This window comes from Myotis myotis, unplaced genomic scaffold, assembly GCF_014108235.1.
Source record: "Myotis myotis isolate mMyoMyo1 unplaced genomic scaffold, mMyoMyo1.p scaffold_m19_p_8, whole genome shotgun sequence".
NCBI classification, from domain to species: domain Eukaryota; kingdom Metazoa; phylum Chordata; class Mammalia; order Chiroptera; family Vespertilionidae; genus Myotis; species Myotis myotis.
This window is the reverse complement of record NW_023416390.1, coordinates 36,462,500-36,485,667: the sequence shown is the minus strand read 5'-3', so window position 1 is coordinate 36,485,667 and position 23,168 is coordinate 36,462,500. Positions and strand designations below refer to the sequence as shown.

The 23,168-nt window shown below is 50.3% G+C and overlaps 1 protein-coding gene across 29 annotated transcripts in view; it reads left to right on the top strand.

Moving 5' to 3' along the window:
- Positions 1 to 5,980: 5,980 nt before the first annotated feature.
- The window catches only part of KIF1A (kinesin family member 1A), a 71,728-nt gene continuing 54,540 nt past the window's right edge, over positions 5,981 to 23,168 (top strand). For 28 of the 29 annotated variants that reach the window (XM_036320124.1, XM_036320123.1, XM_036320122.1 and 25 more), the window contains exons 1-2: positions 5,981 to 6,117; positions 21,192 to 21,359. In XM_036320124.1, the coding sequence (XP_036176017.1) occupies positions 21,254 to 21,359 (106 nt within the window). In that variant the 5' untranslated portion in view covers positions 5,981 to 6,117; positions 21,192 to 21,253. Of the gene's footprint in view, positions 6,118 to 21,191; positions 21,360 to 23,168 lie in introns of those variants that run through there. The other variant, XM_036320125.1, reaches the window with a different exon arrangement.

The window sequence follows — 23,168 nt, the reverse complement described above, 5'->3', positions numbered from 1 at the left end:
CCTTTCTCACTGCTATTGTGATTGGACTCCTCCATTACAGGCTCTAACTGGTTATTGTTTGCTTTTATGGAAACTGTTGCCTTCTTGGTGATAATTTTTCCTGCCTGCCCTAACACCGTTTCCCATAGCTTTTCAGTGATCCCTTAAGTTTTCTGGGTCGACCATCACTTCATCTATCAGTAATGATAATTTTGTTTCTTTCTTGCCAATATTTTTACTTTCTAATTTTTCTTATTTGTAATGGCAAATGCTAATCCTACTAAGCAAAACGGAGGTGGCATGTACGTCCTTAATCATAATGGGACCCTTCTGTCGTGTCCCCATTACAGCTACCATTGTATAGGTTTGCTGTGTGCCCAACCCTGGTCTCAGCACTCCACCTGCGAATCCTCAGCACTGCTCTATGGGGTGGGCACTGTCCTTGTTCTGCCTTCAGAAGAGGTGACAGGCAGAGCAGTAATGAACTTACCCAGAGTCACTCAGCTGAGACTGAAGCTGGGCTCTGGTCTTGGCTGCCCCTTGACTGGACGCTTCTGCTAAGACCCTGCAGGAGCCATCGGCCAAACGCCTTTGCAGCATCTGTTGAAATCATACCATTTCTTTTTATCCTGTGACTTACTATACACAGTCTCCAATATTGAACCACCCTTGCGTCTCTGAGAAGAACTTAGCCATGATGTGGAGTCATTTTAATGTATTTAAATTGCAAGCTGTGGGTGGCTTCTCCTTTACTGCGCTCCCCACCCCCACCCCACCCCACCACCCACACCCACACACAAGCCCAGTCTCAGTGTGGCCTCCTCTCCACACTGGAAGGAGGTGAAAGAGTGGTTGGTGGTGATGTGGACATTTCTGAAACATGGGTTTGATCATTTTCTGAAGACCTGTTTGCAGGTAGAAAGAAGGGCAGCAGCTCCAGCCAGAAGTGAGGAGACTCCTTGACTCAGTTCTGAACTCATCAAATTTACCAGTTTTCTTTCCAGAAGCTGTTTGGGGGTCCAGAGAGAAGTGAGCTCTTGACTTGCCCGTTATAAGCTCACAGGATACATTTGAAATGTGACCCGAGTGGACATTTTCAAACCAGAGGAGTCGGGATGTGCGGAGTGGAGCACACAGCTGAAAGGCGATGCTGACTCGAATCTTAGAAGACAGAACCAGAACATGGTGGTAAAGAGGCAACAGGCCCCAAATGGAGTCACTTGTGCTGCATCCATATCACCAAACCGACTGAACACCTAACCCATCTGCAGTTCCAGCCTCTCCCAGTAATTTAACAGTCAGCCTGGGATTTCCTGGCCAGCACCAGTGAGGTCATCCCCAAAACCCCTCCTGTCGCCCAAAGGACGGTGGCAGAAAACTGAGACTATCCACTCTTCGACAGAAATTTCCCCGCCCCCTTTCTGTCCATGAAAACCTCTCTTTTCTGCAGCTCGGAGGAGGTCTCTCTACTTGCCAAATGGAACACTGCCCGATTCGTGAATTGTTGAATAAAGTCAGATTGATCTTGAACTTTACTGTTGAATTTTTGTTGTTGACAGTGGGTTGGAAGAACATAGGGGGTGCTGTTGCAGGGCTACAGCGTGAAGACTGTCAGTCCAGATATTTTGATTGGGGGTTGGGGGGTGGGCACTGACTCCTATCAACACCAGGCAATGGTGGGATGGGGTTAGAAAGAATAAAGAGAAGAGCGAGAGCCACAGAGGACAGAAGGGCCAGCGTGCAGAAGCTAGGAGTCCCAAAAGGAGGAAGATATTGCAACAGGGAAGAGCAAATATTTGAAAAACAATAGAGGAGATAAATTTTCCAGAATTGAAGAAAAATAAACAAACTCAGACTGAAAGGACTCACAGACTGAAATTGGAGAGATACAGAGAAATCCACACTGTTAGAAAGTTCTAGAAACATCCTGGGAGAAAGAACATGGCACAAGAACCGATGGATGCTGGACTTCTCAACAGAAAACAAGGAGACCACAAAGTAATATTTTTTAAAGTATTGAAGGAAACAAACTTTGCACCTAGAATTTTACATCCAGCCAAATTGAAAGTATAATTAAAGTATCCTCAGCAATACCAGGCTTTAGAATGTTTCTCAACCCCAAGACTCTCATTAATAATACTTTGTATTTCATAAGTAGCACAAATGCAGGAGAAGCTCCAAGAGGTATGGAACATCAGGGTTACCAAGCATCTGGGGATGTGAATTAATTGTCTTAAACAAAAGCAAAGCAAAGAAAAATATCATATCCACAACAACTCAGAGCTACAATTCTGGACAATATCAGCAGCTAAAATACTTGACTATTAAGGGAAGACATAACTAGAGGGGTGCACAGGGCTAACAAAGAAAAAGGGTCTAAATAAAGGGCAGTGGCCACACAATAGAAATAATAAAAGTAAGTCAGTAGAAGAAAACTCACCCTACTCAGTGAGAAAGAAATAGGAAAAGTTTTACAGCGAGTGTAAATTTTTAATAAGATGGCAAAACTGATTCTTGATATAACAGTAATTACTAAAAATGTAAGTAAATTAAATTCCAATTAAGAGGTATAAGTAGATTAGATTTAAAAATTTCAACAATGGATTGCCTAAAAGATACAAAGTTTAGAACAAAAATGTTGGCAAAAGACATACCAGACAAGTAATGAAGCAGAGGATACTGGGTTGACACCTTAATCTATGACATTCAAATTTGAGACAAAAAAGTAAAAATAGAAAAAAACAACAACAAAGAAGGCCACCACAAGCGTGCCAATGAGAGGGGCCGCACTCCTCAGAGCCAATCTGACACGTGAGGCGGCGCCTCGGTGAGCAGCACATCTCATCCGCCAGAGCTGCAGGGAGAAGGAGATATTTCAACACTTTTTGTAAAATATATATTGTTATTGATTTCAGAGGGGAAGGGAGAGGGAGAGAGAGAAACATCCATGATGAGAGAGAATCATTGATTGGCTGCCTCCTGCACGCCCCCTACTGGGGACGAGTCTGCAACCCAGGCGTGTGCCCTTGGCCAGAATCTAACCCCCCACCCTTCAGTCCACAGGCCTACGCTCTAGCCACTGAGCCAAACCGGCTAGGGCTATTTCAACACTTTTAACTGGAGATTTTAATTAAAAAAAAAAAAATCTATTTAATAACACAAGCAGACAAAAATGAGCAGAATCTGTAAATCCTGAACTATTAACCAGTTAACTGCCATGCATCCAAAACGGAAACCATCCCCATACGCCACGATATTTTGAATTTAATTTAAAAAATCAATTTGCAATGAATATTATAAAAATAAATCTATTACTCACAATTCAGGTGTTCTTGAATATTTTCAGTTGAAAATTCTCACGAAAAATGGTTTTAAAGCATCTATATTCACTTACAAAGGGTTAAATATGCATAGGCCTCTATAGCCATCAAACAGAGATGTAGAATATTTACAGAAACAGACGATGTGTTAGGCCCCAGAGAAGCCTCGATAAATTCCCGAGGTGAAATTCCATGCAGACAGAGCTGCTGAGCTCGGTTTGTTTGTCTAAGGCCCCTTTGCCCGAGGAACGCCCTAAATGGGCCTGGTCAGTGGGTACCCCGTCCTCCAGCTGGCTCCAGCCCAAGGGAGCACTACCCAACCCTGCAAGGAGGGAGAGTGAGGTCCAGGGATTTGTTGCCCACACCCTCCAGGCTGGCTGCATCCTCAGCCGAGGCCTCTGCTCCTACCAGGGGCCACGCCCTCTTCTTCCTCTCAGCCCTCACAGCCTGGGGTTTCCCTACCTCCTACCCACCCCTTTGAAAATGGTCACCCTTATCAAACACTTCTCAAATTACCCAGCTTGAACATGCCATCTGCTTTCTGCTAGGATCCTGATTAAACACAGGCCTTGCTCTTAAACAATAATGCAATTAAATTAGAAATTGGTAACAAAAGATTATAATAAAAGAAATTCTATTGTAAAGTAAATAACATTGTTAAATAACCCACGGGTTTAAAAGGAGATTATCAGGGACATTAAGAAATATTTAGATCTGAATGATCATGAAAGCATTGTATGTACAACTTTGTGAGAGTCAACTAAGGTAGTGATGCAGAAGGAATTTTGTAGCTTTAAATAGGTCAGAAAACCAGAAGGTTTAAAAATGAATGAGCTAAGCATTTAGCTCACGTGCGAGCAATAGACCAAATCCAAAGAACCTAGACAGTAGAAAATTATAGATAAGTATAGAACTAAATGAGATAAAGGGAAAGATGAGAACATTAACAAACCTGAAATTTGGTCCTTTGAGAATGTTTTAAAATGTTAAAAAAGAAAAATGCAAATAGGTAAAATCCAGAATGCAAAATAAGTACAGACACAATATGCTAGTACAGAAACAATAAGTAAGAATAAACATCTAGTGGGGTGGGTAAGAGATCAACCGAAGGACTTGCATGCATGCACATAAGCATAACCAATGGACACAAGACACTGAGGGGTAGGGGAGGCCAGGGGAAGGTCAAGGGGGGAAAAAAAGGAGACACATATAATACTCTTTGTAATACTTTAAGCAATACTCTTTGTAATACTTTAAAAAAGAATAAATATCTAGTAATTTTAAAACCTCAGTGAAACAGATTAATTCTTAGAAACATGTAAAATGACAATTTTGGCTCAGAGGACTTGACCAGTTCAATAAGTATGATAGAAATGGAAATAATAAAGACACCCTCCACACACACACACACATCCCACCCCCAGGGGCACAGATAGTCTTTTTCTCTCAAAAGTTTGGAGGAAAAATAATTTCTCTTTTAGGTGGTTCCAGGAAGTAGAAAAAAGGAGGAGCTGTCTAGGGTCTTTGGAGGGGAGGGCGGAGGGACGGTCTCCTTTGCAGACGTGGGTATGTCTGTGCCCTTGTTCCTTTGTAGGCACGTGCCACACAGATGGTGCAAACCGAGGCGAAGCACTTCTTCCGCAGCTGGGCTGCGTGAGGATTAGATGGTTAACAGAGCAAGGCCTCAGGGCAGCGCAGGGCACCTGCGGGTCCAGGGCGGCTTAGCCCCGGGATGCCGAGGATGCTGGGCTGGAAAGGGATTGGCCGGGTTTCCAAGTGGCATGACGTCACCGCACCCCACTGCAGTTCCGGTGGGTGAGTTGGCCCCGGGCTTTGTCAAAGTTGCCCAGCGCCTGGCGGCCGGTAGCGGTTAGTGGCGCACACGGGGCTGCCAGTCAGTCCCTGGTGGCCCAGCGAGCGGCTGGGGATTGATGAAGTCGGGGGTTTGCGTGTAGACCCGGAGCAGCGTGGGGTTTGGTGGTCCCGGGCAGTGAGGCTGGAGAGACAGGGTGTGAGGGCAGCGGGGGGCGGGTGATCAGGAGAAGTGGGGCGGGCGGGGGCGGGGGTCCCCCCAGGCCTGTGGGGGCGGAGAAGGCGGCGGGTCCGCGGGCGGGCGGGTTGCATCATCCTGCCAGGAGGGCTGCCCGCGATGCTGATGCTCTGGCCCAACTCACCTGTTACACCTGAGTCAGGGTCTCCATCCCGCCCCTGCTGCCGCTCCCTGGGGTAAGGAGCCCACCCGAACTTGGTCCCTCCGCAACGACGCTGTTGTTTGTACTGTTGGCTGCCAGGGTGGGGGCAGGTAGAGAGGGATTTCATGTTTTCATGTGATAAAGGTCATAGGAGGGCCCGGTGCGGAGTCCGCGGGCAAGTCGGGGTGGGTAGGGGGCCTCGGGGTTGGGCGCCGCCAGGTCCTGCATGGGCGCGCGGGGGCTGCGCCAGGAGAGGGGGCACCGCGTCGAAGCTGGGTGTCGGTCCCCCACCTCTCCACCCAGCGCGCTTCGGTGTCAGCGGTGACGTCACAGCCGGGACCCAGCCCCCTTTGGCTCCATCTAACCCCATCCCCGCGGCGGCCGCGACGCCCGTCCTCTCCCCGCGCGACAAACCAGCTGGCGGCTGGGCTCGGGCGCCGCGCGCAGCCAACCAGCGCGGCGGGAGGGGCGCGGGGCTGGGCGGGGCGGGCGGGGGGCGCGCAGCCCGTCACGCGGTGCAGCCGTCACAGCGTCCAGTGCAGCCCCGGAGCAGCAGCAGCTCGGCGCTCAGGGACCCGCGCCCCTGCCCGTGCCCATGCCGGGCCGCCTCCAGTGAAGCCAGAGAGGTAAGCCCGCCGCCTGCCGGGTTCCTTCGCCGCGCCAGGCATCCGCACCTGCACCCCGCATCCTGCACCAGCACCGACTGCCTCCGGCGCCAGCGTCCTGCTCGCGGCCCGAACCGCTGGCGCCGTGCGGCCCCTTCCCTCCCCCGATCCCTCCCCCGTCCCCGCGGAGAACAATGGGGCAAATGCAGGGGTGTCCGCCCTTCATTGGAAGCCTAGCTGGGCCCTCGGGAACGGCCCCTTCGCTGCGGCCCCTGCTGCGGCAGGACTCTCGGCTGGGATGGGCGAGGGTCGCCTGAGGAAGGGTGAGCGCCGCCGGCGGCATCTCGAGACACCCGCCCTCCCTGCCCGACTCGACCCCTCTCTGGAGAGAAGCCGTAGAGCTGGGATGCGGCGCGGGCTGAGCCTGGACCAGCGGGGGCGGGGAGGGATGGAGAGGAGAGAAGACTTGGATGGGGGCAGGGGGGAGGGGCGCGGCTGCAGCGGCCCGACTCTGGGGGAGGGTGCCCAGGGCGGGGGTAGCTGCCCTGGTCCCCAGGGTAGGGGAGGGCAGAGACTGAGCCAAGAGCCTAACAGGCGGGCGGGCGAGGCCCGCGGGGGCTGCTGCAGGAAGGCCCGGCCATAGGCCTGGTGCGCACCTCCGGAGCTGCCCATCATCCTACCCCAGCCGTGTCCCCTTCCCAAGAGACCCCAGAAAGACCAATGGCTTGGGAGGGGCCGCCAGCAGACAAGGCCTGCGTCTACGCAGCCGGCTCCCAGTAACAGGTGTGGCCGACAGCGGGCGGGGAGGGGGTTTCGGGGCCGCCACATCTCCGCTGCAACGCTCCCCAGGGGCCCGGGCTCTGATGTCAGGGAGGAACGCGGTGGGGTAGATCCTCGCACTCCCCCTCTAAGCTGCCCCTCACTCTAACTCTCCCCCAATCCGAGGCGGAGCCCTCGCGCTCCGGTAGGGGCGGGATCAGCATCCCGGCGGGGCGGGGGTCCGCAGTGGGCGGGGCGCTCGGTGGGCGGGAGGGCCGCGGGCGCAGGGCCGTGAGGGGGAAGGGAGGGAGGGAGGGAATGCCAAGTCATGGGGCCTGCAGGGCGCGGGCGCGACGTCACCCCCGCGCGGACCCGATGCGCGCCCACGTGCCCTGGAAGAGGGACATTTCCCTAGAGACAGCGGACCCCTCCCCAAGCGGATGCCCCGCCCCCAGGGGGCGCTGGCATTGTGGGATGAAAGGCCTGTTGGGGCTGGCTGGCGGCTTCGGAGAGGCGGGGGTGCACTGGTCCCATCCTAGCCCTGGGGACTCAGGCACCCGTTCCTGAGTCACAGCAAGTCACATCGGCCCTGCTCTCTCTACCCTGCTCTCAGCTGGCGAAGGGGCTCTGCCAGCCCACCTTGCCCATCCGCCTCTCCGCCTCTCCATCTGAGAAGGTAGCTTCGAGTTTGAAGGGAAACTGTGGGGTCCAGTGTGGGGGTTGGGGCTGTACCTGCGGCGGCCATTTTGCAGGTGTGGCTGTGGGATGAGGGTAGTCAGGTCTGGAGCAGGGGGAACGCCTGCAGTGGGGTGCAGTGCTTGCAGTGCAGGGTGGGCATCTGAAGATGGGCAGAATGTCCTCCGTGGGGTGTGGTCCACAGGGCAGTGAGGCTGGGATCGGGTGTGGAGTCAGGGCCCCCTAACCCCAAGGCTGTCAGTGAGGGCCCCTGTAAGGACAGGCCTGCCTGCTGCATGCCCCCCTGCCTTGCCCCCCTCCCCCCAGTGCCCCACAGTTGTCCCTTAGGGCCTCCTGCTTCACCAGCCACAGCCAGGTGGACACAGGTTCTGCTCCAAACCCAGAGCTGGTGAAGCTGGGGTCCATACCCTGACCCACTGGGTGAGGGGTTCCGGACAGCCAGCCTTGCCCCTTCCCGTCCTCCCTGGTGTCACCGCTGCTGCCCCAGGGCTGACCGTGTCCTCTGGAAGCAGAGCAGGGAAATCTTCCCATGGGTGGAGGTGGAGGTGGAGGTGGGAGCCTGGGGGGATGGGGAGAGCCTTCCTTGGCCACTCAGCTTGCTTGGGCCAGCCAAGGAAGCGAGCTGGGTGTGGCAGGGCAGGGAATCTTTTGAAGGGGTCCTGGTACCACAGGATGGGGACATGGGGGGCTGTGGAGAGGCTAGCAGCACTAGAACCATGCCCTGGCCTTTAGGTTTGACTGACCAGGGCACATGTCCTGATGACCCTGCACTTCTAAGAGCCAGGAGGGCCTGTGGTGGAGAGTGGCTGGTCAAGGGTCACTTGTAGCTAATGACCCTCAGGATGACCCCCAGGTTGTCCTCCTGCCCAGCCCATTTAGTGTTCTTAGGCCCAGGACAGGGCTCACCACCCAGGGATCCCAGTGTGTCATTTCCACGGTCCCTCTCATGCCCAGGAGCATCTCAGAGCTCTTTTGGGGCTGGACTATACCCTGCTCCAAACCTGTCGGCTTTGGGGTGTCCAAGGGCACAGCCATGCTGGTGGGCCAGTGATGTCCTCAGTCTGTTTCTTCCCTTAGCTGACTGCCTCTGCCCACCTGGTTTCCCCCCTCCCCCCACAGGCATGCCCAGGGCTGGGGTAGAGGGCCTGGCGAGGCCTGTGCCCCACTGCCCCACCTGAACTAGTAGGTTTGCTGTTCGATTGCTGCCATGACCAGGTCGTGTTTAACTCCTGATCCTGGCTGCAGGCTGGGCTGAGAGGTAGTGGATGACCCCAGGCAACCCCATAGCCCCCAGCCCAGTGCCATCAGGACCAATGAAGTAGTCATTGTATTGGGGTCTTTGGAAGGGTGGAGGGCACAGTCAAGGTCAGCTGTCAGCTGAGGCTGAGCCTCCTGACCCCTCCCTGTTCCTCTCAGCCCCTCCTGGGTGCCTCAGTGCCCCCACCCACAACACCACCTCACACCTGCTTTCTCCCAAATTACCCTGGCTTAGCCTTCGAAACTGAAGCTGAACTCCTTGTGGCCTGAGTACCATCCTGATCCAGATACTCTGCCTGGGTGGCTGGGCTCCCCCCTCTCTAAAGGCTTCTCACCCTGGATTTAATCCTCTAATCCCCAGCTCCCTGGGGTGGGAAAGCACCACCTCTATCCCCTGTCCCCCTGCTCAGATTTTAGCCCCTAGAGGCGCGTCTAAGGAGAGCAAGTCTGGACCCCACCTGTCCAGGTTCCCTGTTCTTACTCTTTACCCTTCCCTCCATGGCCCTTGGGCTGGAGCAGCCACCCCGTACACACACACATACATGCACACTCACCTCACTACACACGACACCCACAGAGGTTCACACACTCATTCCCACACACAGAGTTTGCAGCCAGCTATGTCCATGTGAGGTTCTTAGAGCCCCTCAAAGGCTGCCACCACCTTGAAGCCCTCTGTGAGCACCTCAGGGTGTCAGCCTATCCCCTCTGTAGGAAAGGCATGGACATTTATTGAGTGCAGATTCTAGTGTACACGTCATGTGAGCCCCTTGTTGATGCCCCTGAGACTCCGCGAGGCAGGTGGTGTCCCAGACTTGGAGATTGAGGATCCTGAGATGGGTGTGCATTGCCAGGGGGACCTGGGACTCTCCCCAGCTCCCTGTGACTTCCAGAGCTTTCTGTCCCCCTCTCCCTCCCCCTCCCACCCGCCCTAGCGCACTCTCCCTCCTCCTGGCCCAGCACAGTCTCCGGAACAGCAGGCACTCAGTAAGTGATGTTTGATTGAGCCGGTAGCTTTTTAACCCAAGTGGCCCATTTCCTGAGGGCCCAGGGCGAGCAGCTGCCACTCTGTTAGGGGTGGGGTCCTCTTTGTGTCCCCACTCAGGGCCTGCTGGTTCCTGAGGCAGCTGCCTCCCTTCCTCTGGGTCTCCTGAAATGCAGCTCTTGTCTTCCAGTGGAATGGCCCCAACTGTTCTTGCAGGCCCCACTCCATGCAGACCCCCTTTTCCTTGATCCAGCCTCTGGCTTTCCTCAGAGGGAGGCAGTGATGCCCAGGAGTGGCCTAGAGGGGTGTCAGGAGTCCTGGATCCCACTCCTGGCACTCAGTTTCTTTCTCCATCTGTCATCATCTCAGGGTGGCAAGGGGCAGGGCTGGACCATTAATGCCCAAGGCCACGGGGCAGTGGGCCCAGGCTTCTGTAGAGCTATCATGGGGCTGAGGCAAGGGGTCACTCAGCTGCCTACTGTCATTCTTCACCTGCTTCTGGGGCCAGGGCCACACCATGGCTGTGGTCCCTGGTGCCTGGGAGGCGGCAGCTGCAGAGTGCAGCAGGCCAGGCCCAGACCAGAGGAGAAATCTTAGCGCCGTATCTATCCCCTTTGCTCCGGCTTCACAGTCAGGCAGGACATTCTTGGTGGTGTTTTTTCCTAGATGTGAGCTGTCTTTTTCTTATATTGTATGCATTTCTTCTGTCCTCACCTTTCCCCAGCTCTCAGTCACACTTTCTGGTGCCCACACCCCTGGAAGCCCTCTTTATCCCTGAGTTGGAGTCTGTGTCTCAGCCCCCAGTGCTGCTTCTTTCTTGGTTTCCTGTCCTGTTTTGCTGGAGCACATCCTTGTGTGACTTCCTGGAATGGGTGATGAGTCCTTGGCTGAGTAAGAGTGTCTTTGCTCTGCCCTAATCTGGGTGGATGGTTTGTTGGATGGCACTTGTTTCTGGTAAATCATTTCCCTGAGAACGCTGGCCGCATCCCTTGCTTCTGAGAAGTCTTTCAGTAATTCCTATTTCCTCTCTGGAATCTCTCAGGATCCCTTCTCCCTGAGGGGCTGTCTCCTGGGTGGGTCCACGTGTGCTGGTGCTCGTCCAGCCCTTTCCACTGAGGACTGGCTCTCTTCTTCCATCTGCCACCTGCTCCTCCCTGCCCATTTTCTCTGTTGTCTTCCCTGAAAGCCTGCGTTGGTCTTCTGTGTTCTTGCCTTTCCCCTCACATATTCTGTCTTGAACCTTCCCATTTCATAGCACCCTCTTCTTGTTTTGAAAGTGTAGTGTCTCCTTGAAACATTCTGAGTACATTCAGAGGTTTGGGGTTCGTTCTTTGTTTTTGCTTTTGTCCCACGGTTTCTCTTTCCCTTGGGCTTGTTTTCTGCTGGTGATTCAGTCCTTCACTTTGCAGCTCTGTGCCCTTCTTGCACACGTGAAAGCCTTGTAGGTCCATTCCGGTGAGGGAGGTGCGTCAGGCTGGTGTCCCGTGATCTGAGTTGGGTTCTGATGGGAGCTCAGTGGGGTGTGCATTGGCAGGCCTTGCTTTAGGTGGAGCGGTGGGAGCTGGCTGCCCAGCTGTCCCCCCATACCAGCATGTGGGGTGCCAGCATGCACACTGAAGACTTCCCTCTTTCCAGATGTGTTCTCCCATTTCTGTAGAGAAGAACCTTCAGCTGTTTGCCTGGACATTGGCAGCCTCTGCCCCTGTGAGGCGGGGCAGGGGGATGGGTGTGGCTGTTCTGGGACACACTGCACCCAAGGTGTCCTTTTCAGCCTGCACCTCCTTGCCCAGCCTTGAGTCTGTGACCACCTAGTCATCGCTCCTCGCACGTGACCCCCTCCTCATCAGCAGCCAGCAGCTTCCCCCAAAGGGTCCCCAAAAGAGCTTTCTCATCTCTTCTCAAAGTTCTCACCCCTCCTGGCAATGTTGCGGGGAGCTTGCTCTTCCTCCTGCCCTCCAGCATGTGGTGTGTCTGATGCAGTCACCCCAGTCCCCCACCTTCACACCTCTCTGCAGCCCCATCCTGGCTCTGCCGCAGGCAACAAGGGTGGGCTCTGGACTCCTGCCACATCAGTCTGAGTTCTTGCTCCCCTTCATGACAAGACATCTCAAATAAGTTAAGTTTTTTTAAAAAAAATACAGGATATGTTAACAAACGTTTAGCCATGTGCCCACCATCAACCTAGAAATAAAGCATTTCCTCTGCACCTACAGTGCTCACACCCACAGGCATCTCTGACGCTCCCAGGGAGCAGGATCTGGCATTACCCCACCTTTCAGACCAGGGAAGGTTCTGTCCATTACTGACTTAAGGGAGGGCCACGTGGATGTCCTGGCAGCATCCAGGTCTGAGACGCCAGCCTAGAGGTTCATCAGTGCCTTGACTTTGGTAGCCAGTGCTCTCAGAATTCCATTTCCTGCCCCTGGGCTCTCTGTCGGTAGAATTATTTGTGAATCTGACACCTTGTGGGCTGTAGCTCACTGGGTGGCTTGTCTGCATCTGTCTGAACCATGATTTCAAGATTCTAAGGATCCACAAATGACTCCATGTCCTTCACTTTCACACCTGGACAGCCACTGTGTGACCAGACCACGGGGGGATGTCCAGTCTCTGGTGGCGGTGGTGGGGGGGTTAAAATATGAATTTGTGGGGACACAGACATTCAGTTCATAACACCAGTTGTCTCAGCATCACTGGATTAATCGTTCTTCCTCGTCCTGCTGCCCTGTAAAGTCACATTTGTCAGGTTGCAGAAGGGCTGTGTCTATGTGGGCATTTCTGATGTCCCTTCTGTGACTGTGGTGATTTCCCGCCTTGTTCCAACCACCTGTCTTAATTACTATAGCTTTATATTAAGACGATATCAGTAGGGCATGTTGCCTTCTATCCTCTTGTATTTCTTTAAATTTGTTATTGGTGTTCTTAGCATCTTACTCTTCCATAGACATTTTTAGAGGCAAATTGTCAAGTTTCATAAATAACGTGATGGAAATTTCATTTGAAATTAGGTTGAAATTTTGGATTCATTTGGGTGAAAAATAAGATATTGAAATATTTTTTCCTCCACGAACAGGTTATAATTCTTTATTTAGATTTTATATAATGTTTTTTGTAAAGTTTAAAGTTTTCATAAAAGTTATATGCATCTTTTGTGACATTTATTCCCATAAAGGTACTTTATACGTTTGGTTATTTTTTAAATGGTACTTAATTTTTTTTTAACTCTTTGTCTCTAGTGTATACCAACATGGTTGATTTCTAGCAACTTTGTTGAACCTTCCCACTAATGAAAATATTTGCCTGTGGATGCTCTTGATTTCTGGGCAGATAAGTAAATAGTCTGCAAATAATAACAATTTGGCTTCTTCCTTTCCAACCCATATTTTGTCGTTGTTATTTCTTTTTCTTGCCTTATCACTCTGGCTAGTACCACTGCTACAATGTTAAATAGAATTGGTGACAGCAGACATTTTAAACTTGAATTTAAAGGAAATGTTCCTAATATTTCACCGTTAAGTGTGATGTTTGGGTAGGTTTTTTAGTAAATGCCTCTTATAAGATTAAAGAAGTTTTATTCTCATTTTGCTCAGAGTTTTATCATAAATGAGTTGGGAAAATTGAGTGCTTCTTCAGTACCTATTGGGAACCTCATTTGAATTTTTCCCCTTAATGTGATATGTGGTGAATTACATTAAATAGCTATACTAACACTCAGCCATATGTTATGTTACCATAGTGATACTCTTGGAATAAGCCTGCTGCAAGGGCGTGGTTACAACGTTCTTGGGTTTCGAATCTACTCAATTACATACACCTGATCACGCTTTGTTTACTTGCTGCATCTCCCGCAGCCCATATCACTCAGCCAGGTGGGACCACTGGTTCGGACCATAAGGTCAAGCTTACAACTATAGCCTTTGGCTATAACTGTGCTGGGACTTGCCATGGCTTTGCCATGAGAAGATCGTGCCCTCTTATTAGTCCCAGGCTTGAACCTGTCCAAACGCTGTAGCCGCTCTCCACACTGCCCGAACTCTGACCTCCATCTCCCCAACTCTTAAAGCCACTGCGAGGTTTGAGGGGTTGTAGGGCTCACTTCGTATGGTTCCCTTCTCTCAGTGATCACAGTCCTAATCTGCCTGTTGTACAGTGTCTGGAAACTGTTGTTTTCATATGTTTGTCCAGTTTGCTAAGTGTTTGCAGTGGCTGCCAGAGGTGTGGCCAGCCGTATTCTCATTATCACCTACCGCTAAGCTAACTTATAGCTCCAGAATGATTTCTCCTGTTGTGTATTAGATGTGTATTTTAAATTTCTAAACATTCGGGTTTTTACTGATTTTTTTATTGATTTTGAATTGAATTGTGTTCAAGTACATGATACATTTGATCCAGTCATTGAAACTTAATAGGAGGTGCTTTATGGCTTACTACATGGTAAAATATTGTAAATGGTCCATTTTACAATATTTTTCTAATTTTTGAGAACAAGAGAGCACATACTGGTTCATGATTATTATGTTGTTCAAATCTTCCACACCCTTAGCTGTATGGCTGATCTGTCAGTTACTGAGAGTGTGTTTAAGTTCCTGCTGTGTTAAATTAGTGAATTCTTTCATGTGGCATGAGCCTTAACCTTAGTTTTATGTTCTCATCATTTTGTCTCTCTGGGACCAGAATTCTAGGTAATTTTTTCTGACATATATTCCAGTTCATTAATTCTCTGTTCAGTTCCATTTAATTTACTGATTAACATGTCTGCTAAGTTTTAAAATTAAATGATTACATTTTTATTTCTAAAGGTTATGCATGGTTACCCCCTCCCCCCATATTTAACCCCATTATTTCCCATTCCTGCTCATTTCTGTGAACATTTCAAGCACACTCATTTTATCACCAATTCCAGTATCTGGAGTCCTTGAGGATCTCATTCTGACTTTCTTTTCCTTCTTTCCCCCTTGGCTCTTGCTGGTGGTGCACTGCTCCTTTGGTGTTTGGTAACATTTGATTGTGAGCTCGCATTTGACTGATCATCTGTGGGAGTATTGGGGACCTGAGGGGGAGGAAGCTACTTCCAGTATTTGCAAGGAGGATTTGTATTTGCTTTGCAAGGTGCTTTGGGTGCAAACACCTGAGACCATTGTCAAAAATGAAACCCGAACTCGCACAACAACAGGTTCGTGGCCTCAAATTCTCAAAGAACACTGGCTTTTCCTCCACCTGGAGCTGAGTCACTGAGGTGAATTCTCCTGTGTCCCTTTGATGGAAGGTGGCGTTCCCCCAACCTCTCATTGTAGCTTTGGAGGATGCAACTTTCTGTGGTGATTTGGTTCCAAACCCAGCTTGCATGTGTTTCGCCCATTCCCCACCCAGCAGGTGAAACTCAATCGTCTGCATTTCTGGTGTCAGCAAATACCTGCACTTCCTTCCAGATGGGCTTGCAGCTTTAATTTCGGCTCCTCCTTCCTTTTTTTCCTTTTCCTCAGAAGTTTCCTTATTTTATTCTCATGTACATTATCCACCCCGAGTTTCCAGGTGATTTGTAATGGGGTAGGGTGTCTCGTCCATCGTTTGCCAGAAGTGGAAGTCTCTCATTCATCTGTTTCCCCTCAGTTGAGAGATATTAATTATAATGAGCAAACTGATTTTTGTATTCACATTTACCAGTGCGTGTCCACCAAAACAAGGTCTTTTAATTCATTTATTCACCTGAACCATTTGGTAATTACTTTAAAAATAATTCTTCTTAGGTTAAACATGAAGGTGCAAGTCAAGAGGACTTGTCCAAAGTTAGATTCCTGAGGCTTCTCCCCCACTGCTCCTTCTCCACCTCTTTTCCTCTTTCTCATCCTCCTTTCTGTCAATCTCATCCATTCCTGTGACTTAAAGAGTCAGTGCTGCCGTAACCGGTTTGGCTCAGTGGATAGAGTGTCAGCCTGCGGACTGAAGGGTCCCGGGGCACGTACCTTGGTTGCGGGCACATCCCCAGTGGGGCGTGTGCAGGAGGCAGCTGATCGATGTTTCTCTCTCATTGGTGTTTCTAACTCTCTATCCCTCTCCCTTCCTCTCTGTAAAAAAATCAATAAAATATATTTTTTAAAAAAAGAGTCAGTGCTCACAGGGACTGATCCATTTTTCCACCCCCCTTCAAATGCACACACCCAATGCCCTCCTGAACATCTCCAGCTCCCCAGTGCTGCTGACACCCGGGTAAGGGGTGAACCAGATGGCAGCACTGGCCTGGCAGTTTGGGCTGCTGGGTCACACCCAGCTGGTCCTTCTCAAGGTGAACATTCCAGTCCTGAGGCTCCCTGAGGGAAGCTGGGGTCTGGATGGACCTGTGAATAATGTGATGGAGACCTCCCGTCCCCTCACCATGTTCTTAAAGTGTCTATTTCTGGCTTTAGCTGCATTTCACCATGTCGACATGTTGGATCTTCATTATTCAGTTCAACATTTTCTAATATCCTGTGAGGCTTTTTTTCTTTGACCCAAGAGTTATTTAGAATTGTATTGCTTAATGGTCAAACAATTGAGGGATTTTGTTTATTTGTTTTGTATTGATGTATAGCTTAATTCTACTATGGTCAGAGAACATATGTCTTAAGATTTTAATTTTAAATGGAAATTTGTTAGAGTTTGCTTTATGACCAGCCTATGGCTAATTTTAGTAAATGTTCTATGTACACTTTAAAGGAATGTGTATGATATGTATTTTTCCTTCTCAGTACCTGATAGAACAAGCAAACCAAAATTTTTTATTTTTGTATTTTTTAATCTCTCTGTGTCTTTTTTTTTTTTTAAAGGTATCTCATGTCAACAGAATATAATTTTAAAAAAATCTGTCCTGACAATTGTATTGTTTTACTTGGAGTATTTAGTCCATACTAATTGAGTTGGGCCTTTAGCTACACTCTTAAATATCAGTTTTCATTTGAGCTAACTTTCCTTTGCTCTGCTTTTCCTCCTTAATTGCCTTCTATTGGGTTAATAAAAATATTTGAAATTTATTTGTCTTGCTAATAACTTATTAGTTATACATTATTTTTTGTTGTAGTTTTTTAAAATAATTAATCTAGCAATTGAAACAGGTATCCTTGACAATCTAATAGAAAGTATTACTTTTCTACTTTCTAGATAATGTTGAGACCTTAGAACCTCGTCTTTGGCTTCCTTCATTTCTGTTGAGAAATCGATTGTCAATCTGACTCTGTTTCTTTTTCCATAAAAGGCCCATGAAATCATTTGGTCTGGCCCTGCCAAGGCATTAGAGGTGAGTTAATTAAATGTTTGACCAAGTATAGCAGGCTAATTTTTAAGCTGATAATTTTGTATGGCCTGTAAATAACAAGTATCCAAACGGCCCTTGGCAGAAAAAAAGGTTCCCCACCCCTGCTTTAAAGGTTGTATGTCTTTTTTTCTCTGTCTGCTTTTAAGATATTTCTCTTCATCTTTGGTATCAGCAATCTTATTGTGATCTGGCTTGGTGTAGTTTTCTTTGTATTTGTCTTCCTTTGTGTTTGCACAGCTTCTTGAAAATGGATTGAGAGGCTTCAGCAGTTTTAGATAATAAATGGCCATTATCTTTTTAAGTATTGCTTCCCCCCATTCCATCCCTTCTCTTCTTATGATCCAATTACATGCATATTGGACCATTTCACGGTGTCCCAGATTTCTCTGACTCTCATTTCTGTGTTTTTCATTCTTTTTTCTGTGTTCTTTAACTTTCTAATGACCTGACATCCAGTTCATAAACACAGTCTTTCTCTGGGTCTAATCTCTTGAGTTCTTTTTTGTAAAAAACAATATATATCTATATATCTATATAAATATAGATATATAGATATATAGATATGTTTAAAGGTTTTTTAAAAATTGAGAGGGGGGAGAGAGAGAGAGAGAGAAAGGGAGATGGAGAGAGAAAAACATCGATATGGGAGTGGAACATCCATAGGCGGCCTCCTGTATGCCCCCTACCAGGAATAGAGCCTGCAACCCGGGCATGTGCTCTGACCGGGAATTGAACCAGCAACCTTTCAGTGTACGGGACAACACCCATCCAACCGGACATTACATCTCTTTAGTTCTTAATTTTAGTTATTGTGTTTTCAGTTTTAGAATTTCCATTTGATTCATATATCTATATCTATATATCTATATCTATATCTATCTATCTATATATATATAGTTTCAAATCCTCTTGCTAATAAATTCTCTATTTTCCCATGTATTTTCTTCATCATTTTTTCTCTCTCATTTTGAACATGTAAATCATGGTTATTTTAAAGTCCTCGGAAAACTCCTGGGTCTGGATCATGTGTAGGTATATTTCTTTTTTCTCTTTGTGTTTTTCTTTCCTCCCCTCACCCCCAATTTGTTTTGAATCATGTAGTCCTGTCACTTTTCATGCCTTGTAACTTTTGCTGTAAGGTCAGACATTACCCATTAAAACACTGCAGGGGTTCCAGGTGGTGCATCTTTTCTCTTCCAGGAAAACAGAGTGGAGGGTCGTTTCTAAATCAGTCAGAGACGGCTGAGTCGGGGCGCCTCTGCAGTTTGGATACGGCTTACCTTACCTATGGTTCTGCCCTGTGCCTCCCGGGGCTTTCAGATCTGGCCTGGTGTGATCACCAGGGCCCCTCCTCCGCTGGATCCTGATCTCTGATCTCTTCTCCTTAGCACCTGAGACCATGGGAGACAACTCTTTGATTTTCAGAGTTTTCTGCTTGAGTATTTAAATTTCTACTCCTCATACCTTCTGAGCTTGGCATGTGTCTTAAGGGGAGAACTGGACATTTGTTTGGCGTCATTCTCTACTTCTTTCTCCTGGGATCTTGGCCTCTCAAGTTTGTTTCTCTTGACCAAAGGTCCTGCAGGTTCCTCCATCCCTCAGCAACGGCTCTCTGCCTGGGAAGACTGCAGATTCCCAGCCTCTCGCCTGGTGACCAGAATGCAAATATGCTCCCAGGGAAAGTGCTGCGGAATGTCAAGTCATCTCCTGCCCTGGCAGTCCCCCATCTCCGGAATCTTGGCCTGCTAGTCTGCGTGGCTTCAGTAGCTCATTGATTCCTCAAAACAGATTTAACATTTTTATTCAGCTTCTCTAGTTGCTCTTGATGATGGGGTCCCCCCAGAGGGCTTGGCCAGAGGTCCCCACCCTGTCCTCACAGAGAGGAGGCTGGGGCACCGCTGGAAGGGGTCTCTGGGCCAGATTCTCCTGAGGGTGCTGATGATAGGTAGGGAGGCTGAGGCAGAAGATTCCCTTTCAGACTCAGCCTGGGCAGCAGGGAGCTCAGGCAGTGTATTGCCTGGTCTTCAGCAGCGGCAGCTTTGGTGAAAAGATTTCCGTACCTTTGTGATTTCCATGAATCGCTTTCCCCACCAGGTGGGGTTTGAAGCTCTGCACTGGTCCCAGCATCATGGGACATCCTCCATGCCTGTGACTGCGCTGTTGCCCACAGTGACAGTCCCCGTTCCCTGTCCTCGAGCCGGGTGGCACTGTGCCTCCCGTCCCTGCACCTCCCCAGAGCCCCCCAGGTGCTTCCCCTCTCTACTCCTGCCCTGATCTGGGCACATGGGGACTTGACCACCGTCTACTGTACTAGATGAAGCTCACTGTTCCCTCGCTGGCATTCAAGGCCTACTGGAGCCAAGGGCCCAGTGACGGCTGGTGCAGGACAAGGGCTGCCACCAACAGGAGCGCCTGCCCACCTCAGCCTGCCCCTCTGCCCAGGGTTCTCTCTGGGTGCCTCAGTCGGGCACTGTCCTACCTGTTGGCCAGGCAGTGGGGTGCCCAAGGGCCATGCCCCTGCAGGGGGAAGGATGGGGTGTCATGCGGGACCCCCTCACCAAGCCCAGACCTTGCTGCTCCCTGAGTCCCATCTCCATAGCCTGGGACACTCCCACAGGGAAGACCTGGTCCCGCCTCCCCTCCTGTCTGGTCTGAGTCTTGCTGCAGGCACTGCTTTGTCCACTCACCTCTGGCCTGTGGGCTTTTAGCGCCCAGGTACAGTCCTCTCGAACTGCATAGACCTGGCGCAGAGCCCACCACAGGCCTGTGTCCTTAAGGGGAGTTGCTTCCTCAGTGTGAGTGAAGTTGACCTTCAAGTGGACATAAAGGTCACCTTCACACTCACGGGGATTGTCACAGAGCAGGCCCTGTGGAGTCTTGGCTGCACTGCAGCAGCTCACTCCCCAGCATCCTTCACTGATTCATGGGTGTGGTAACTTTTCTTGCTGAGGATATTAATTATAAGGTATTTAAAAATATTTTCTTCTCTTCCCTGTATTGTCTCTTTCTGCTGTGTGCCTTTTTTTGTTTGTTCTAGTCTCTGCATTTCTTGCTAGAGGGTGTGGTCCCTGTCAGTTTCCCCGGCTAAGCACCCTGCACTCTCCCATGCAGCCAGCACGCTGGGCACACAGCAGCAGCAGGAATAGCTGGGGTCCCAGTGCTGGACATTTTGAGTGCAGTTCACACTTCTTTTTAGTATGTGCTTCACACTCACCCTCATCCGGTGCTCAGACCCCTTCTTCAGGCTGGACAGAGCCTCTGGCGTCTGCCGGGTGGGGGAAGTGCTGGTGGGGGGCAGGGTTTTCGATATTCACAGGATGGGGATCTGGGGGTCTTCATTAGTCTGCTAGGGCTGCTGTAACAAAGTACCACCGATGATGTATCTTAGACAACAAAAATTCGTTGTCTCACAGTCTGGAGGCTGGAAGTCCAAGATCAAGGTATCGGCAGGACTGGTTCCTCCTGAGGCTGGAAGGGAAATGAGCCCTAGGGCTTCCCAGCTCCTGTGGCTACTGTCAATCTTTGGTGGTTCTGGGCTTGTGGATGCATTACCATCTCTGCCTCCTTCTTCACCGGACATCCTCCCTGCAAGTGTCTGTGTCCAAATGTTCCTTATTATGAGGACACCAGTCATATTGTGTTAGGGGCCCACCCGACTCCAGTGTGACCTCATTTTAACCAGTTACGTCGGCAAGGACCCTAATTCCAAATAAGGTCACGTTCCGAGGTCCTGGGGGTTAGCGCTTCCACATGTGCGTTTGGAGGGCATAGTTAAATCCACAACAGGGTCTAATGCTCCCTCCGGTGACTTTCCACAAATGTGTGTTTTTGGTGTCGCCCAGACACTGGCCTTCAGGAGAACCTGAGTCTTTCTGGGTCCCACAGCAAACTGGCTGTTTCTTGTTAGGCTTCACGCCTCCCATTGACTTCCTTTTCTAAACTTCGTGGCGTTTCTCCCCTGCAGCTGCCCCTCCAATCCTGTCCTGTGGGCTGGAACCTGGTGCAGGTGTCACTTAGGGTTTGGTGGGAAGTGGGTTCAATTGCCAACCAGAAACACCTCTTCTGCCTTTTTAGATATTGTTTCCAGTTCACGTCTCCCTTTTTCCCAAGGTGTCTCCTGTTCTCGCTGGGGCTCTCGCCACTGCCAGGAGTGACCCACGAAGGTTGCAGAGATGGCCGGGGCCTCAGTGAAGGTGGCGGTGCGCGTCCGCCCCTTCAATTCCCGGGAAATGAGCCGTGACTCCAAGTGCATCATCCAGATGACCGGAAGCACCACCAGTGAGTATGGGCTGCGATGGATTGTCGGCTGCTGCTGGTGCTAGGCCATGGGTCCTGTCTCCTGGCCAGAGGTAGCGGCTGATCTGGCCCGGCTCGCTCTTGCTTCTCATCCACACGGTGTGTAGGTCTCCTGGGGCTGCAGTAATAGATGACCACAAACTGTGTGGCTGAAAACAGCAGAAATGCATTCTCTCACAGTTCTAAAGGCCGGAGTCCGAAATCAAGGTGTTGATGGGGCTGGTGTGTCCATGTCATCATGTGGCCTCCTTATGGGGACAGCGATCAAAGGATTTCACACCCACCCTACTCCACTGTGACCTCATCTTGACAACTAATCACACCTGCAAAGACCCTGTTTCCAAATAAGGCCACATTCTGAGAGGTTCAGGGGGGACATGAATTTTAGGGGACACTGTTCCACCCATGGTTACTGATTCCTTGTCTTGCTCCAATGGCCCCAGGTTCATAAATTGTTTTCCTTTTTCTATTCTTTTGCTGTGTTTATAATTGTAAATCATCTCAGAACCTTCCGAGAAGTGGGAGGCCTGGAGTCAACATTGTGCGTAGGAAGTGGGAGGAGAGAGGCAAATTCAAGAAAGTCAGAAAGGCAGACACACCCTGAGGGGTCCTTAGCACACAGGGTCCGGCTGCGGAGCGGAAGAGAGGATGCCTCCCAGACCCCCTTGGCTCCATTGTCACACCCATTTGTAGTGAGTTGCTGCTTGGGTGCAGATGTGGGCAGAGCTCACCGTCTGAGCGGAAGCCCTCTTTGCCCATGCGGACACTGGTAGTTGCCTCTGTCAACCTGTGCAGCCTCAATGCCTAACTCATCTGAGAAGTCAGCCCCCATTTGCCATCACTGTTCTAGAATGTTCTGGGCTCCAAATAGAGCTGCACTGGACACGGAAGAGCCCAGAAGGAAGCATGGCTGTGGCCGAGCAGGTGGCCACACTCTGCAGGCCTTTTCATTAGACGAGGGGTTGGAGACACATGATGTGGGAGGCTGGCAGGACCCTGGGCAGCAGCTCAGCCACGGGCACGGGGACAGCAGCTAAGCCAAGGGCCCAGGGCCTGCTGTCATTGGCTGGCCCCAGGCCGACATGCCCTTGGCACACCCTGATTGAACCATCCGGGGACAGCTCAGAGGACTTGAGCTACTTTCACCCTGGAGGCCAACCCGTTAGAGTCAAGATGGGCTCTTCACTGGCAGAGGTCACAGTGGTGACCCACATCTGCTGTCCCTGTAGTCCCACAGGAATGAGGACTGTCTGTTACAGCACAGGTGGGGAAACTCATCAGCCAACATTTGCTGAGCCTGAGCTCGTGCCAGGCTGCACTCTAGGCCCTGGGTACTTGCTGCCCCCAGGCTGATGCTTGGTGGAGTGATGGATGATGCATGCATGTGCACAATGAGACAGAACTAGACCGGCCTGTGCCACAGGCCCCGCCCCACAGGGTCAAGTAGGGTGCAGTGACAGGGCAGGGGGACTTGCTGAGGTGTGTGGGGCATGTGAGGCAAATTAGATCAACAGAAAGGAGGCTTCCTCATCAGAGGATGGGAGGGTCTCCTGTGCTGACAGGCAAGTGCCTGGGTTTGAGGTAATGCTTCGCTGGAACCCCACTGAGGTTTTGGTCTCTGCTTCAGCTAGGCTTCCTCCTAAATCCTGTGAGTCTGGGGCAGTGACCTGGTAAAATAGCACGCATCTCTCTTTCTTTAGCTCACACACACACACACACACACACACACACACACACACATACACACATGCGCACACATACACACACGCACACACACGCCTATGTTTACCA